At 38.4% G+C, this 17,580-nt stretch overlaps 1 protein-coding gene across 2 annotated transcripts in view; it reads left to right on the top strand.

Annotated features, from left to right (window-relative positions):
* Positions 1-17,580, top strand: part of DNER (delta/notch like EGF repeat containing) — a 357,056-nt gene that overhangs the window by 314,481 nt on the left and 24,995 nt on the right. For both annotated transcript variants that reach the window (XM_516135.6, XM_009444488.3), the window contains one exon: positions 11,752-11,883. In XM_516135.6, the coding sequence (XP_516135.3) occupies positions 11,752-11,883 (132 nt within the window). The remainder of the gene's footprint in view (positions 1-11,751; positions 11,884-17,580) is intronic.

The following is a 17,580-nucleotide window of genomic DNA, read 5'->3' as shown; positions in this document are numbered from 1 at the left end:
TAGCCTTCTCCCCTTGCTTATTTGTAAACCCTTCACACCAACAACCAAATACTGCCTTTCATCATCTATCATTTATTTACTTAATTGTTCAGTTTCAGTATCCAGGTATAGCAGTATCAGAATTGTTAACTTATACCCTTGTGGGAAACAACTTTATGAACTAGAGTATTGTGTTTATGTACCACTTATTTTGCATTTAGTCTTATCAATGCTACCCATTTCCAAAGTCACTTAGGTCAGCTCCCCCCCAGACCCCTTTGTGAGGTTGTTCCATACATTTGTAATATAGTTAGAATCTTTTCTCACAGTTTGCATTCTTTCCTGAATCTTCTAACTAGAGGAGGCTCTTTTATTTACATTTGCTTATGTAAGTATAATTTTTCAAGCATCATTAGCTGAAAGGGCTATCTTTTCTTCATTGAATTGCTTTTGAACTTTCGTCAAAAATCACCTGGCCATATTATGTGGGTCTATTTTGGGCTCTTCTTTTTCATTGATTTATGTGTCTATTCCTCTACCTTTATTATGTCATAACAAGTGCAGTTTCATAATAACTATTGAAATTGGGCAGAATAATTCCTACCACCTTATTTTTTTTCCAAAACTGTTATAACTATTCTAGATCCTTAGCCTTTTCATATAAATTTTACAATAATCTTGTCTATACCTACAAAAGATTTTGCTGAGGAATTACAATAAACCAGTATATCAATTTGGGGAAGAATCAATATCTTTACTATTTGGAGTTTTCCAATTCATGAACACAGTGTGACTCTCCACTTATTTAGATCTTTGATTTCTTTCATCAACATTTTTTCCCTGTACATGTATATCCAAGTATCCAAGTATGTATGTATATATGCATGTGTGTGTGTGTGTGTGTATGGTGTATTTTTAGTGATTGTAAATAGAATTGTTCTTGCTAGTATATAGAAATATAATTGATTTTTGTATGTTTAAATTGTATCCTGTGACCTTGCTGAACTTACTAGTTTTAGGATTTTTTTTTTTTTGTAGATTTCTTGGGATTTTCTACATAAATAATGATGCCATCTGAAAAGAGCGGCAGTTTTATTTCTTCCTTTCTGATAGGTATAAATTTTATTTTTTGTCTTGTCTCACTAGCCAGAACTTCTAACACTAGGTTCAGTAAGAGCAGACATCTTTGCTTTGTTTTCAACATTAGGGGAAAAGCATTCAGTCTTTCACCATTAATGATAATGTCAGCTGTAGTGTTTTTTTTAGATGCTGTTTATCAAATTGAGGAAGTTCCTCTCTATTCCTAGTTTGCTGATAACTTTAACCATAAATTGGTATTGAATTTTGTCAATGGATTGATATGATCATGTGATTTTTTTCTTTAGCTTGTTAAATATGCTTGGTTGATTTTCAAATATGGAATTAATCTTGCATGCCTGGAATATACCACCTGGTCATAGTGTATAACTCATTTTATATAATACTTTGCTAAATTCTATTTCCTAATATTTTGTTCAGAATTTTTGTATCATAGTCATGAGAAACAAGTTGTTTCTCAAGTTGTTGTTTTAAAAAAGAAAGAAAACAATTTTGTGTTTTGTGAGAAACAAGTATTTACTATGAACGTAGACACAAAATAGTTTTCTTTCTTTTTTTAAAAAAAATTATTATGTATTTGTCTAGTTTTGGTATTGAAGTAAAACTAGCTTCTTGGAATAAGTTGCGAAGTGTTCTTTTGTATTCCGTTTTCTGCAACCGATTGTATCAATTTGCTATTAATTCTTCTTTAAATAGTTGATAGAATTTACCAGTGAAAGCATTTGGACCTGAGATTTCTTTCTGGGGAGTTTTAAAGTTTAAAGTCTCAATAGTTATAAAAGTATTTAAATCATCTATTTTATATTTGATGAGTTGTGATTTTTTTTGAGGAAGTAGTGCATTTTTTAAGTTGTTAAATTTACCTGTGGAGTTGTAATATAGTATTTCTGTTATCCTTTTGACATCTGCAGTCTTTAGTGATATTTTCTGCTTTATTTATGATATTGCTAATTTGTGTCTTTCTCTTTTTTCCTTTGTCAATCTTGCTAGAGTTTTGTCAATTTTGTTAATCTTTTTAATAAATAGCTTTTTGTTGCATTCATTTTCTCTATTGTTTTTGTTTTCAATTTCATTGATTTCTTCTCTTATGTCTATGATTTTCTTCTTTTTGCTTTGGGTTTAATTTGCTTTTGTTATTTCTTTCCAGGTTTTTTGGGTAAGATCTTAGAGTATTGATATAGGCTTTTTCTCACAGCTAATGCATGCGTTTTAGTGCTATAAATTTCCCCCTCAGTACTGCTTTGGCTGTATCTCACAAAGTTTATGTTGTATTTTCATTTTCAGTCAATTTAATTTTTATTTTTAATGTCCCTTTTGATTTCCTCTTTGATCCATAGATTACTTATGAGCATGTTGTTTATTTTTCAAGTGTTTTGAGGTTTTCCTGTTACTTTTTATCATAGATATCTAGTTTGATTTAATTACGGTGAGAGAACACTCTACGATTTCAACTCTCCTAAATTTGTTGAGGTTGTTTCATAGCCCAGAATATGGTTTATATTGGCATATGTTTTGTGGGTACTTGAAAAGATTGTGCATTCTGTTATTGTTGGGTGGCTGAGGTGCTTTGGAGGGTGGAAGTCCATGCTCTCCACTCGGCCTTTGGTGGCATGGGTGAGGGGACTTGCAGGTTTTGTTTTTGTTTTTGTTTTTTTTTTTTTGGTAGTGTTTGGCTGGAGTGGAGCAGTTATTAGCTATAATTTTTTGTCTTGTTAGGCTGCCCCTATCTTGGTTCTTTGGTTACAGAGAACAGGCTTTCGTGGGAGTTTTGTTTTCTGCATCTTTTGACATTTCCGGGTTGCTGCCTTCTCCAGCACCTAATCTGGAATATATGAAGTCAAAAGAAAAGTCAGAGAGCTCACAATCATGTTGTTCCTTGGGTCCTGAGATTACTAGCCAGTCTGTCTCTTTCTCTCAACTTCTTGGAATTTTCTTATGTTTATTTTATGTACAATGTCTAGGGTTTTTACCTGTACTTGGTGGGAGGGATAGGGAAAATATATCTGCTCCATCTTTCCAAAAGCAGAACTCTCACTCTGGCTGTTTTTAGAAGTTTTCCTTTATTACTAGGTTTTAGCAAATTGATTGTGATGTATCTGTTTGTTCCACGGTGGGCAGGTCTATGCAAACCCACTCCCAAAGTCTGAGGAAGGTGATAATACCTACCTACAAAATGGCACAATTCCTTCACACTAGACCTTCTGATTTCAGTAGTTACTTGGTTTTGCCCTTCCCTCACGTTGACTACCTTCTTGGTAACCAGAGTCTCAGAGGTACTTTTTGTTGCCCTGGCATAATTTTCCCCTTTGGAGGTTGCTTTGAGGCTAGTGACCTATGCTCAGACAGACCCACATCTGAGGTTGGTTCAGCCTCAAGGCCCAACCATCACTCTCTTGTACTTTTATTTTAGCTATGATAGATAACAATTACCAAGGGGTTTAATATTTCACTTTTTCCTTATTAGTTTGCATTTTCTTACACATCCAGTGAACCACCTCCCCCAGAGTTAAATTCCTAAGTTCCATTGGTAACTTTTACCTTTAGCAACTGAGTACAGCACAGATGGGCTCCATACCTTAGGTGGTGACCATGTGACCACTGTGGAATCAAAAATTCCTCATTCCCCACCCTTTTATTCTTTCTGTTTCTGTCCACTTAGTCTTACCTATATCATTTTTTTCCTTCACTTTGAAACAAACTTTAAATAGCCTCTAAACTAGGTGATATTACTTTTCCATATTAACTAGTATTTTAACTCGTTAACTCTTAAATTACTGAAAAAATCTTGAAACTAGTTTTAGTTACCAAAGATTACTAAAGTCGTGTAAACTAAAAGGCATTTGAGTTGGTTTCTATCTTCCTGGTAAAATATTTGTCTGAAGCACTTACTTTTCTTTAAGCTAATTAATTAGAGCTCTTTTATATATTTTGGTAGGGATATATCACCCATGACACATATAAAATATAGACATACAGACACACAGAGGCAGATCTTATAGATTTATAAGATTTTTTATTTGCCAGTTTTCAGTTTCTTTCCCCCCTTTAGACTGTCAATCCAAAGACATGACTCTTAGGTGAAACAAGGTAGGAAATTTACATCTCAAAGGCAGAGAACTTAGGCCGCCATTGTTATCTGAAAACAAGATTGCCAGGAAAAGTGTCTTCTTTTTCACTTAGTTTGTTTCTTATCTAGATTATTGGCTTTAGGGTGGAAGCTTTTCTTTTGAGACAGAGTCTTGCTCTGTCACCCAGGCTGGAGTGCAATGGCGCCATCTCTGCTCACTGCAAACTCCGCCTCTCCCGTTCAAGTGATTCTCCTGCCTCAGCCTCCCAAGTAACTGGGATTACAGGTGTGCCACCACGCCCAGCTAATTTTTTGTAGTTTTAGTAGAGATGGGGTTTTACCATGTTGGCCAGGGTAGTCTCGAACTCCTTACCTCAGGTGATCCGCCCTCCTCAGCCTCCCAAAGTGCTGGGATTACAGGCATGAGCCACTGCACCAGGCCCAGGATGGAGCCCTTTAAAGCATGCAGTTTGTAGGGCTGAACACTTGAGCAGGTACAGCAAAAAGGCAGAATATTTAGATCCCTCAAAACCAAGGATCCCATTTTACACTGAATCCTGGGTCCCCCAAAAGAGGGAAACACTACAGGATTGGACACTGCAATGCTTCCACGGTGCACGTCACTGCAAGGACATTCCCCTGAGGCTGATGGGCAACTCAACGCTGATCAGCCCACTCTGTGATCAGCCCATCCCCCAAAGGGTGTTTTATCCCATAGTAGGGCATGTTTCTGTAGCCTTTAGGTATCCAAACCACAGTTTTCTTATGTAAATTCCCAAAGAAATTAGTATCCCCTTGTAGTAATAATCATTTTCGGCCAAGTGCCATCAACCACCTCTAAGACTGTATCTCTCACCTGCCAGTTATTACACACAGCAAAGGCAAGTCCTCTCATGGTACAAAGTAATCTCTGGCACCCCCAAAAACCAAACAGATCAGGTAACGCAACACAAAAGAGAGTCATGTTTTGGACCCAAGAGGAATCTGTCTGCTTATAACTCTTACGGTTCCATAAAGAAAAATAGAGGTACCTCCCACAAAGAGGAGTATTTTCTGTCTCCAAGGGATCCCAGACTCTCGGAAGTTCCTTTTTGTAGGTCCCTCATGTGGCATCGAGGGTGGCAAGAGGAAGGAGGGACAGACAGATGTAAATGGAGAAAACAGAATTCATTTGACTGAGAAGTTTTACGGAGAGAGAACAGAGACCTTAAAACAATACAGATGTATGTTTGACAATAGAGCTCTTTAGAAAATCTTTTCTAATTTTAATTCCCCCTCAAGCCATTTTAGTTTGCTTTTGCTGCTAGATGGGCTCCCGTCCTCAATGGCCACAGAAGTGGCCATGTTAGAGCAGTGGCTGCTCGCCATCCTTCCTTACTGCAGTGCGACAGATGGCTCCCACTTAAAAGTCACTCTAAAGACGCTGGCATTTTTGGGGTGTCCCTGTACCCACACACAAGCGTCTAAAAGGTGAGCCACACCACTCCACATAGAAGTGGCTGCCACCTGGGATTACCCACACAGACGCTTCATTCCCTTTACCCATTTCTTGGTCTCTCAGCTCCTGCAGGCCTCTGCAAACCTGCCCCCAAAGTCTGAGGAAGCTGAGAGGCTGAAGAAAGAGGCTGACATATCCAGTTTATCAGAAAGAAATGTTTAATAGGGACTTACGAAGAGAAGCCTTGTCTGTGTCTTGGGCAGTGGGGAAACAAGATGGCGGATCCCCACACCCACACCATTACCCTTCGGACCCAAGGCTTATGATCCACAGAGGGAGAGGTGGTTCAGAAGGGATGTGCAGGACAATCGAAGTACAATAACATCAAGGTTGTTTTGACCGAAGGGCAGGATTTATGGTAAGTATCTGTTCTTGTACAAGGAACAGTACATAAACTGGAATCCTTAGAGGCGTTCCTGGAACTGGGGTTAATCAGTATCCAAGATGCAGTTGCTTTCGCTTCTGCACTGTGATGTGTGTGTGTGTGTGGTTTTCTTGTGTTTATCCTGCTTGGGGTTTGTTGCACATCTTGAATCTGTGGTTACAGTTTTCATCAAACTTGGAAATTTTTAGCCATTAATTTATTAAATATTATTTTTGGCCTCATATCCTTTCTCTAGGATTCTGAGTACATCTATGTTAGACTGCTTAAAATTGTCCAATGGGTCAGAGTCTCTGCTTAGTTTTTGTTTTTGTTTTGAGACGGAGTCTCGCTCTGTTGCCCAGGCTGGAGTGCAGTGGCGTGAACCCGGCTCACTGCAAGCTCCACCTCCCAGGTTCACGCCGTTCTCCTGCCTCAGCCCCCCAAGTACCTGGGACTACAGGCGCCCGCCACCGCGCCTGGCTAATTTTTTGTATTTTTAGTAGATACGCGGTTTCACCGTGTTAGCCAGGATGGTCTTGATCTCCTGACCTCGTGATCCACCCACCTCGGCCTCCCAAAGTGCTGGGATTACAGGTGTGAGCCACTGTGCTCAGCTTCTACTTAGTTTTTTAAAAAGTCTTTTTTCTTTCTGAGTTTCAGTTTGTCAAGCTTCTATTGTTCTGTTTTCAACTTTACTAATATTTTCTTCTGCAGTGTCTAATCTACTATTTTTTTATTTTTATTTTTATTTTTTTTGAGACAGAGTCTCACTCTGTCACCCAGGCTGGAGTACAGTGGCGTGATCTCAGCTCACTGCAACCTCTGCATCCCTAGTTCAAGATTCTCTTGCCTCAGCCTCCTGAGTAGTTGGGATTATAGGCATGTGCCATCACACCTGGCTAATTTTTGTATTTTTAGTAGAGACGGGGTTTCGCCATGTTGCCCAGGCTAGTCTCGAACTCCTGACCTCAGGTGATCAGCCCGCCTCAGACTCCCAGAGTGCTGGGATTACAGGTGTGAGCCACTAATCTACTATTAAGACTATTGGGTTCTAAAAACAATTTCAGATATTGTATTTTTCATATCTAAAAGTTCCATTGGGCTTGTTTTTTATTTTCCATGTTTCTGTTCATTGTTTTTTATATTTTATTTCATATTTTGAACAAATTTTTTGTCTGCTAGCTCTCATCCATTGTTTCTGAATTTGTGTCTTTTGACTGATTTTCATGCAGTTATGGGTCACGTGATCCTACTTTGTTGCATGTCTAATAATTTTTGTTTGAATGATGGTCATTGTGGATTAAGTTGTTGAGTGATTGGATTTTATTGTCTTTTTTGAAAAAAGTAATGGACTTTTTTTGTGTCAGGTAAGTAACTTGCTGACCTAATTAATCCTTTCAAGGTTTGTTGTACATTTTGGGGAGGTGAATGTAGATTAGCCTTACTCTAGGGATAGTTGCGCCCCATTACTAAGGTGCGATCTTTTGTGGCTTCACTGACTGTACTGGGTAATCCATTAAATAGTTCCACTCTGGCTGTGCAAATCTGAATATTTCTCAGTCCTCTGTGAGTTTGGGAACTGCTCATCTGTCATTTTGTTTGCCAAGCTTCAAGTTACACACACACACGTCTTCAGCAACAGCCTACGGGATGCAGCAGATTTCTGGTGCTCAATTTCTGAGTGGTTCTATCTTGTGTTGTGGTCTTTCCTACAAATTACAGCTACCTTGGCCTCCACGCACTCTGATCTTTGTCTCCTCAAGCCAGTGAAACCACTGTGTTCTAAATTAATTCCAGGAAGAAAGCCAGAATGATTGTGGTGCTCAGCTGTTTTATTTCCCTTCTTGCAGCAATCACAGTCATGGACTTCCTGTTGTCCAATGTCTTCATAGTTTTTTTTTTTTCATATATTTCATCTAGTTGTCTAGTTGTTTACAGTGGGAAGGCAAGACAGGTTCCAGTTATTCCATCATGATAAAAAAAGTTAGAAATAATTTTTAAAACTCACTTTATCTTGAATAAACTCTTAGTGAAGTATATGAAAGATTTATAGTCAAAGCACCCAGTCAGTGCCTGGCACATAGGAGGCATATATTTAATACTAGATATTATGATTATAGTAATTGTCATCAATATCTTTTAGTGGGGACTCTGTTAACCCAAGGATTTACTAACAGCGGTGACTTTGGATGGTTTTGTCTTTTTGCATTTCTTAATTTACCCAAGGAAAGCAAGCAGAATCAGTATGCTTGTAAATCTACCTAAGTACTACCAAATGTGATACCCACTGTACTTACATATTGCCTCATAGAAGGTAGTACATTGAAAAAAATTTGGCTGGGCATGGTGGCTCATGCCTGTAATCCTAGCACTTTGGGAGGGTGAGGTGGGCAGACCACCTGAGGTCAGGAGTTCAAGATCAGCCTGGGCAACATGGTGAAACCCCGTCTCTACTAAAAATACAAAAAATTCACTGGGCATGGTGGCACACGCCTGTAATCCCAGCTACTGGGGAGGCTGAGGCAGGAGAATCGCTTGAACCTGGGAGGCAGAGGTTGCAGTGAGCCGAGATTGTGCCACTGCACTCAAGCCTGGGTGATAGAGTGAGATTTTTGTCTCAAAAAAAAAGAAAAAAGAAAAAAGAATTATAAAAGATTTAAAGTTCAGACCTTGATTGCTAGCCTTAGTCAAGTAGAAATTTCATTTTGTATTTTCTCAATAGATGTTATTCAAGAACAACAGTGGTTTAAGAATAATTGTTTTTTTTGAACTCAAATTTAAAAAGAGTAAGTGAGCCAACTAAAAGGTCAATTGGCTCAGGGCAGCAAAAGCTTAAAGATTTATTAGTTAACTATTAGCAAAGAAAGATAATACTGTATACTAAGAACTCATAATAAAATAAGTTAAAATGAATATTGATTGAGAATGGAATGTTGTGGTGTTGAAATACATATACAAACATAATGCCGTTAATATGGGGAAACGTAAATGAAGCCAAACTTATTTTCTATAATTCATAGTGCATCTTCAAACACTTTGCATAAGACTGATAGCAAAAAGCATGATCACTGTAAGGCAGAGAACAACAGTCATCCTTGAGTGTCTTCTGGTTGAAAATTCCCTTGAGGGGCTCCATCATTTGAGTCACCTCATACTCCTATTGCCAGCCAGCAGAGAACACAGCAAAGGCCTCAAACTGAGAGCCAGTTGAGGAATAACTGATTCAACTAGATGCCTAGGAGGGTTTGTCTATAAAAGAGGCCATTACAATAAACCCAAGGAATAACTGATTCAACTAGATGCATAGGAGTGGCCATCTATAAAAGAGGCCATTAGAATAAACCTAAAGGTATCTGAGAACTGTGCATCACTGCAGGGTTCTTGCCAGAGCACATATGTTGCAGAAATAGCTGTCAGCTAAGTGGGGCCCTGACTGGCATAGGGTTTATTTCATTAATTTGTGTCATTTAATCCCCAGTGTAACTGTAAGAATGTTATGGTGATGAAAACCAGAATGAGATAGGTTTGGCCCTAGTTGGATTTTAGATACTGTATTTGATAAATGTCTACAGAAAGAATTCATCCTATTTTTTTCCCCGCCATCTCCATTCTTACCAAATCCGTCCAATCTAGTGGATCCCAAGAACAGACAATTCTAGGAACCTTGGGCTTCCCCTGACTATGTTAGAGCCCCATAGTGATCCAAGATTTAATACATGCTTGGGGGCTGCCCTGGCTCCTGAATGTGGTATTTGCCTTTTTGGAGAAGCTCTGGACTGGAGCAGGCCTGGATGGACTGAACTGATAGCCCTGAGACTGCATAAAGTTTAGGAAATGAAAAGCATATGTCATTGACATTGGACTTCATGAAGCAGAGTGAGGCTTTTGAGTTTTGCCAGACCATAGCAGTAGGGAAATGTGGGCTGTTTCTGTAGCTATTCTTGTAAAGGTAACAGAACATCTCATTTCAGAATTTGCAGTGTTCAGATTGCCAGCTAAAGAAAGCTATTGTTTAGTAAATATCTCCAATTACACTTATCTTCCTAGAGGGTTGGAAATTAGTACTGACATATATACTTGTTAAGGTCTTTGATTTCATCCTTTTAACATTTCTCAGCATGTTCCTGATCATATGTCTCTTCAACCAGTCTGCCATGTAATGCCATTTGTAATAGTTTAATCTATGACTATTTCTACTAAGAGTGATTGCCCCATTAATGGAAAGACAGCCTTTGAAATAGGCAATCAATTTCATGTTTTTTTCTATTGATGTAAGTGACAATATTTGTTGCAGGAAACAAATTCACGTATATATTACTGAATTATAATCAACCTAGTAGGATCTAGAAGTTGTAAATGTTTTGTTCAACAGATTTTATTTAAAAATAAAATAGTAAGATGCCAGGTATAGAAACAGTGTGAGATGAAACAGACATGGAATATATTAGTGTGAGATTCCTCCTCTAAAATGGCCTGAGTGACATAAAGTGGTTTTATAAACGTAAGGTAAACCAATAGCAGATAGAAAAGCAATTTAATGCTAATTAAATGAGCCCAGAAGTAATCACTTGAGTGTACACTGAAACATTGCTTTTGAAAATGGACAAAAATATCTGATTTTGTCTATATGCTTTAGTCCATGACCATAGCCATGCTAGGAGTTTTGTTCTCATCACTTTCTGCATTTATCTAAGCAAAGGAGGGCTTATTTTGAAAATTTCTTTTTCTCGTTTTCAAACTTTTGACAGAGGGAGTGCCTCAATTTGAAATATCCTCTTCTCTTCAGCTTTAATGAGATGCCTTTAAATTTAAGAGGTGTATGCGTTTTGTAATGACTCTTAATGATGGCTTTAAAATCACTTGAAGATGGCTTTGTTCTAAGGTGGTGTTTGAATCACCGTGACATTGGCTCTGGACCCTGGTTTGTAATTTCTATCAGGTTCTCTCTGAAGCATGCAAAGGTGTCCTGAAAAGTTGGGTCTAGCCAGGGTCAGGAGCTGAAGATCACATTCTTTCTTATGGGAGAATGACAGACAGCTTCCCTTGGGCCACCATTTCTCAGAAGAGATTAGGTCAGGTTTAGACTAACCCCAGACTTCACAAGTTCTCTCCTTAGGTGGGCCTGATGCTCTTCCTGAGCACTTCAGGTCCCCCAACTTCAAGCAGAATCACATCCAGGGATTTGGGAAGTGGAATAACCTCTCCAAATTGCCTCAGGCTGGGTGCACAGCTATGTCCTAGAACTATCCAGAGAAGAGTCAAATGTCCACTCTCACATACTCAAATACTTGGCTACAGAATAATCACGAACTGTGAGTTTTCAGCTTTCTGGAGTTTCAGAAAAATAACGAGATTCAGCTGATGAAATCCAAAATAAAATAGACTTCTTTAATAATATCAAGATCCCGACTTCACTTTTTCTGATCAACCCGGAAAGATTTCTTCAGACATGGGAATCAACCTCACTTAACTAGCTAAATGAAGCTAGTTAACTAGTTAAGTAGACTAAAGGAAAGATTCTTTTTACCAGTGCTATATATATATATATATTTCCTTTTTAGTTTTACTGAAGTAAAAGATCCCTCGTCTGGATTTTCTGAGAGTTCTGCACTTTATACAAACAGCAGGTTGGGCTCTATTGCTAAAGGTTATGACCCCTAGCCTTGGATCTTTATTTTTTGGCCAGAAAAATGACAGGGACCATGGGTGCAGCGGTTTCACCACTGCTTTTTCTTATCTCCCTAGGTGAAGAGTGCGACATTGACATAAATGAATGTGACAGTAACCCCTGCCACCATGGTGGGAGCTGCCTGGACCAGCCCAATGGTTATACCTGCCACTGCCCGCATGGTTGGGTGGGAGCAAACTGTGAGATCCGTAAGTATTTCTGCAGCTCAGCCACTGTTATTTAACATTTATAGCTGTTACTTAAGCATTTTCCTTCATCAAGAAGATGCCGACTGTGACCAGAAAGCCCCCGAGTCACTGGCAGATGAGGCAGTGAGTCCCAGAGGGACAACCGGAGCTACATTTGCCCCATTTTGGTGCTCAATACCCAGTTTAGCATGTTTGCCCCCTGCATTCTGCTGCCCCCACTCCTTCCTGAGTCTGAAGCCAGCCTTTCCCCAGGATGAGAATTTTCAGATGTCATCCAGAGTTCACTGCTACTCATGCAGCCAAAAATGTGCTGAACAGAAAAGCATTAGAATCGTATCAAAAAAATAGAGTCTTTGTGTTGAAAATTAAAAAAAAACCACACACACACACACACACACACACAGAATGCAAATTACCTTTTTATTTATGTGTTCAAGTGTCTTCAAATGTATTAAGTTCCCTCTATTGCCTCGAGAAAAGTTCAGTGAAGACAAGCTTAAAAGAAAGGCTGAAAAACATTTTGGGCTGCTTAAAGCTGAGTGATCTCTTAGGGTGAACTAATAGAAGTTTGATAAATGTCTTAATCAAGATTTTATACCTTAAAACAATATATCTACTAGGATTGAAGTGAAAAATGAGAACTAACATGGAATCGAGCTTGCTTGCCTTTCCTTCCTTCCTTCCTTCCTTCCTTCCTTCCTTCCTTCCTTCCTTCCTTCCTTCCTTCCTTCTTTCTTTTTCTTTCTTTCTTTCTTTCTTTCTTTCTTTCTTTCTTTCTTTCTTTCTTTCTTTCTTTTTCTTTCTATTATACTTTAAGTTCTGGGACACATGTGCAGAACGTGCAGGTTTGTTACATAGGTATACACATGCCATGGTGGTTTTCTGCACCCATCAACCTTTTATCTACATTACGTATTTCTCCTAATGCTATGCCTCCCCTAGCTCCCCACCACCTGACAGGCCCCAGTGTGTGATGTTCCTCTCCCTATGTCCATGTGTTCTCATTGTTGAGCTCCCACTTATGAGTGAGAACATGTGGTGTTTGGTTTTTTGTTCCTGTGTTAGTTTGCTGAGAATGATGGTTTCCAGCTTCATCCATGTCCCTGCAAAGGACAGGAACTCATCCTTTTTTATGGCTGCATAGTATTCCATGGTGTATATGTGCCACATTTTCTTTATCCAGTCTGTCATTGATGGGCATTTGGGTTGGTTCCAAGTCTTTGCTGTTGTGAACAATGCTGCAATAAACATACGTGTGCATGTGTCTTTATAGTAGAATGATTTATAATCCTTTGGGTATATACCCAGTAATGAGATTGCTGGGTAAAATGGTATTTCTGGTTCCAGATCCTTAAGGAATCACCACACTGTCTTCCACAATGGTTGAACAAATTTACATTCCCACCAAGAGTATAAAAGCATTCCTATTTCTCCACATCCTCTGCAGCATCTGTTGTTTCCTGACTTTTTAATAATTGCCATTCTAACTGACGTGAGATGGTATCTCATTGTGGTTTTGATTTGCATTTCACTAATGACCAGTGATGATGAGCTTTTTTTTCATATTTTTGTTGGCTGCATGAATGTCTTCTTTTGAGAGGTATCTGTTCATACCTTTTGCCCACTTTTTGATGGGGTTGTTTGTTTTTTTTTCTTGTAAATTTTTTTAAGTTCTTTGTAGATTCTGGATATTAGCCCTTTTCCAGATGGATAGATTGCAAAAATTTTCTCCCATTCTGTAGGTTGTCTGTTCACTATGATGATAGTTTCTTTTGCTGTCCAGAAGCTCCTTAGTTTAATTAGATCTCATTTGTCAATTTTGGCTTTTGTTGCTGTTGCTTTTGGTGTTTTAGTCATGAAGTCTTTGCCCATGCCTATGTCCTGAATGGTATTGCCTAGGTTTTCTTCTAGGGTTTTTACAGTTTTAGGTCTTACGTGTAAGTCTTTTATCCATCTTGAGTTAGTTTTTGTATAAGGTGTAAGGAAGGGATCCAGTTTCCGTTTTCTGCATATGGCTAGCCAGTTTTCCCAACACCATTTATTAAATAGGGAATCCTTTCACCAATGCTTGTTTTTATCAGGTTTATCAAAGATCAGATGGTTGTAGATATGTGGCATTATTTATGAGGCCTCTGTTCTTTTCCATTACTCTGTACATCTGTTTTGGTGCCAGTACCATGCTGTTTTGGTTACTGTAGCCTTGTAGTATAGTTTGAAGTCAGGTAACATGATGCCTCCAGCTTTGTTCTGTTTGCTTAGTATTGTCTTGGCTATGTAGGCTCTTTTTTGGTTCTATATGAACTTTAAATTAGATTTTTCCAATTCTGTGAAGAAAGTCAGTGGTAGCTCAGTGGGGATAGCATTGAACGTATAAATTACTTTGGGCAGTATGGCCATTTTCATGATATTGATTCTTCCTATCCATGAGCATGAAATGTTTTTTTCATTTGTTTGTGTCTTCTCTTATTTCCTTGAGCAGTGGTTTGTAGTTCTCCTTGAGAGGTCCTTCACATCCCTTGTAAGTTGTATTCTTATGTATTTTATTCTCTGTCACAATTGTGAATGAGAGTTCACTCATGATTTGGCTCTCTGTTTGTCTATTATTGATGTATAGGAAAGCTTGTGATTTTTGCACATTGATTTTGTATCCTGAGACTTTGCTGAATTTGCTTATCAGCTTAAGGAGATTTTGAGCTGAGACAATGGGGCTTTCTAAATATACAATCATGTCATCTGCAAACAGAGACAATTTTACTTCCTCTCTTCTTATTTGAATACTCTTTATTTCTTTCCCCTGCCTGATTGACCTGGCCAGAACTTCCAATACTATGTTGAATAGCAGTGGTGAGAGAAGGCATCCTTGTCTTGTGCCAGTTTTCGAAAGGAATGCTTCTAGCTTTTGCCCATTCAGTATGATACTGGCTGTGGGTTTGTCATAAATAGCTCTTATTTTGAGATACGTTCTGTCAATACCTAGTTTATTGAGAGTTTTTAGCATGAAGGTGTGTTAAACTTTATCAGAGGCCTTTTCTGTGTCTATTGAGATTATCATGTGGTTTTTATCATTGGTTGTGTTTATGTGATGGATTGCATTTATTGATTTGTATATATTGAACCCTTGCATCCTAGGGATGAAGCCAACTTGATTGTGGTGGATAAGCTTTTTTTTTTTTTTTTTTTTTTTTTAGATGGAGTCTCGCTCTGTTGCCCAGACTGGAGTACAGTGGTGGATAAGCTTTTTGATGTGCTACTGGATTCGGTGTGCCAGTATTTTATTGAGGATTTTTGCATCAATGTTTATCAGGGATCTTGGCCTGAAGTTTTCTTTTTTTGTTGCGTCTCTGCCAGGTTTTGGTATCAGGATGATGCTGGCCTCATGAAATGAGTTAGGAAGGAGTCCCTCTTTTCTATTGTTTGGAATAGTTTCAGAAGGAATGGTACCAGCTCCTCTTTGTACCTCTGATAAAATTTGGCTGTAAATCCATCTGGTCCTGGGCTTTTTTTGGTTTGTAGGCTATTAATTACTTCCTCAATTTCAGAACTTCTTATTGGTCTATTCAGGGATTCAACTTGTTTCTGGTTTAGTCTTGGGAGGGTGTATGTGTCCAGGAATTTATCTGCTTCTTCTAGATTTTCTAGTTTATTTGCATAGAGGTGTTTATAGTATTCTCTGATAGTAGTTTGTATTTCTATCAGATCAGTGGTGATATCCCCTTTATCAATTTTTATTGTGTCTATCTGATTCTTCTCTCTTTTATTCTTTGCTAGTCTGGCTAGTGGTCTATCTATTTTGTAAATCTTTTCAAAAAACCAGCTCCTGGATTCCTTGATTTTTTGAAGGGTTTTTCTTGTCTCTCTCTCCTTCAGTTCTGCTCTGATCTTAGTTATTTCTTGTCTTCTGCTAGCTTTTGAATTTGTTTGCTCTTGCTTCTCTAGTTCTTTTAATTGTGATGTTAGGGTATCGATTTTAGATCTTTCCCACTTTCTCCTGTGGGGATTTAGTGCTATAAATTTCCCTCTAAACACTGCTTTAGCTGTGTCCCAGAGATTCTGGTACATTGTGTCTTTGTTCTCATTGATTTCAAAGAACTTATTTATTTCTGCATTAATTTCGTTATTTACCCAGTAGTCATTCAGGAGCAGGTTGTTCAGTTTCCATGTAGTTGTGCAGTTTTGAATGAGTTTCTTAATCCTGAGTTCTAATTTGATTGCACTGTGGTCTGAGAGACTGTTTCTTATGATTTCCATTCTTTTGTATGTGCTGAGGAGTGTTTTACTTCCAATTATGTGGTCAATTTTAGAATAAGTGCAAAGTGGTGCTGAGAAGAATGTGTATTCTGCTGATTTGGAGTGGAGAGTTCTGTAGATGTCTATTAGGTCTGCTTGGTCCAGAGCTGAGTTCAAGTCCTGAATATTCTTGTTAATCTTCTGTCTCGTGGATCTGTCTAATATTGACAGTAGGGTGTTAAAGTCTCCCACTATTATTGTGTGGGAGTCTAATTCTCTTTTTAGGTCTCTAAGAACTTGCTTTATGAATCTGGATGCTCCTTTATTGGGTGCATATATATTTAAGACAGTTAGCTCTTCTTGTTTCATTGATCCCTTTACCATTATGTAATGCCCTTTTTTGTCTCTTTTGATCTTTGTTGGTTTAAAGTCTGTTTTATTAGAGACTAGAATTGAAATCCCTCCTTTTTTTGCTTTCCATTTGCTTGGTAAATATTCCTCCATCCCTTTATTTTGAGCCTGTGTGCGTCTTTGCATGTGAGATGGGTCTCCTGAATACAGCACACCAATGGGTCTTGACTCTATGCAATTTGCCACTGTGTGTCTTTTAATTGGGGCATTTAGCCCATTTACATTTAAGGTTAGTATTGTTATGTTTGAATTTGCTCCTGTCATTATGATGCTAGCTGGTTATTTTGCCCATTAGTTGATACAGTTTTTTCATAGTGTCAATTGTCTTTACAATTTGGTATGTTTTTGCAGTGGCTGGTACTGGTTTTTCCTTTCCATATTTAGTGCTTCCTTCAGGAGCTCTTGTAAGGCAGGCCTGGTGGTGACAAAATCTCTTAGCATTTGCTTGTCTGTAAAGGATTTTATTTCTCCTTCACTTACGAAACTTAGATTGGCTGGATATGAAATTCTGGGTTGAAAATTCTTTTGTTTCAGAATGTTGAATATTGGCCTCCACTCTCTTCTGGCTTGTAGGGTTTCTGCAGAGAGATCTGCCGTTAGTCTGATGGGCTTCCTTTTGTGGGTAACCCGACCTTTCTCTCTGGCTGCCCTTAACATTTTTCCTTCATTTCAATTGTGGTGAATCTGATGATTATGTGTCTTGGGGTTGCTCTTCTCGAGGAGTATCTTTGTGGTGTTCTCTGTATTTTCTGAATTATGTTGGCCTGTCTTGCTAGGTTGGGGAAGTTCTCCTGGATAATATCCTAAAAAGTGTTTTCCAACTTGTTTCCATTCTCCCCGTCACTTTCAAGTACACCAATCAAACAGGTTTGGTCTTTTCACATAGTCCCATATTTTTTGGAGGCGTTGTTCATTCCTTTTCATTCTTTTTTCTCTAATCTTGTCTTCATGCTTTATTTCATTAAGTTGGTCTTCAGTCTCTTATATCCTTTCTTCTGCTTGATCTATTTGGCTATTGATACTTGTGTATGCTTCACAAAATTCTCTTGCTGTATTTTT

The sequence above is a fragment of the Pan troglodytes genome, chromosome 13, assembly GCF_028858775.2.
Source record: "Pan troglodytes isolate AG18354 chromosome 13, NHGRI_mPanTro3-v2.0_pri, whole genome shotgun sequence".
NCBI lineage: Eukaryota > Metazoa > Chordata > Mammalia > Primates > Hominidae > Pan > Pan troglodytes.
This window is presented reverse-complemented; position numbering and strand designations above follow the sequence as displayed.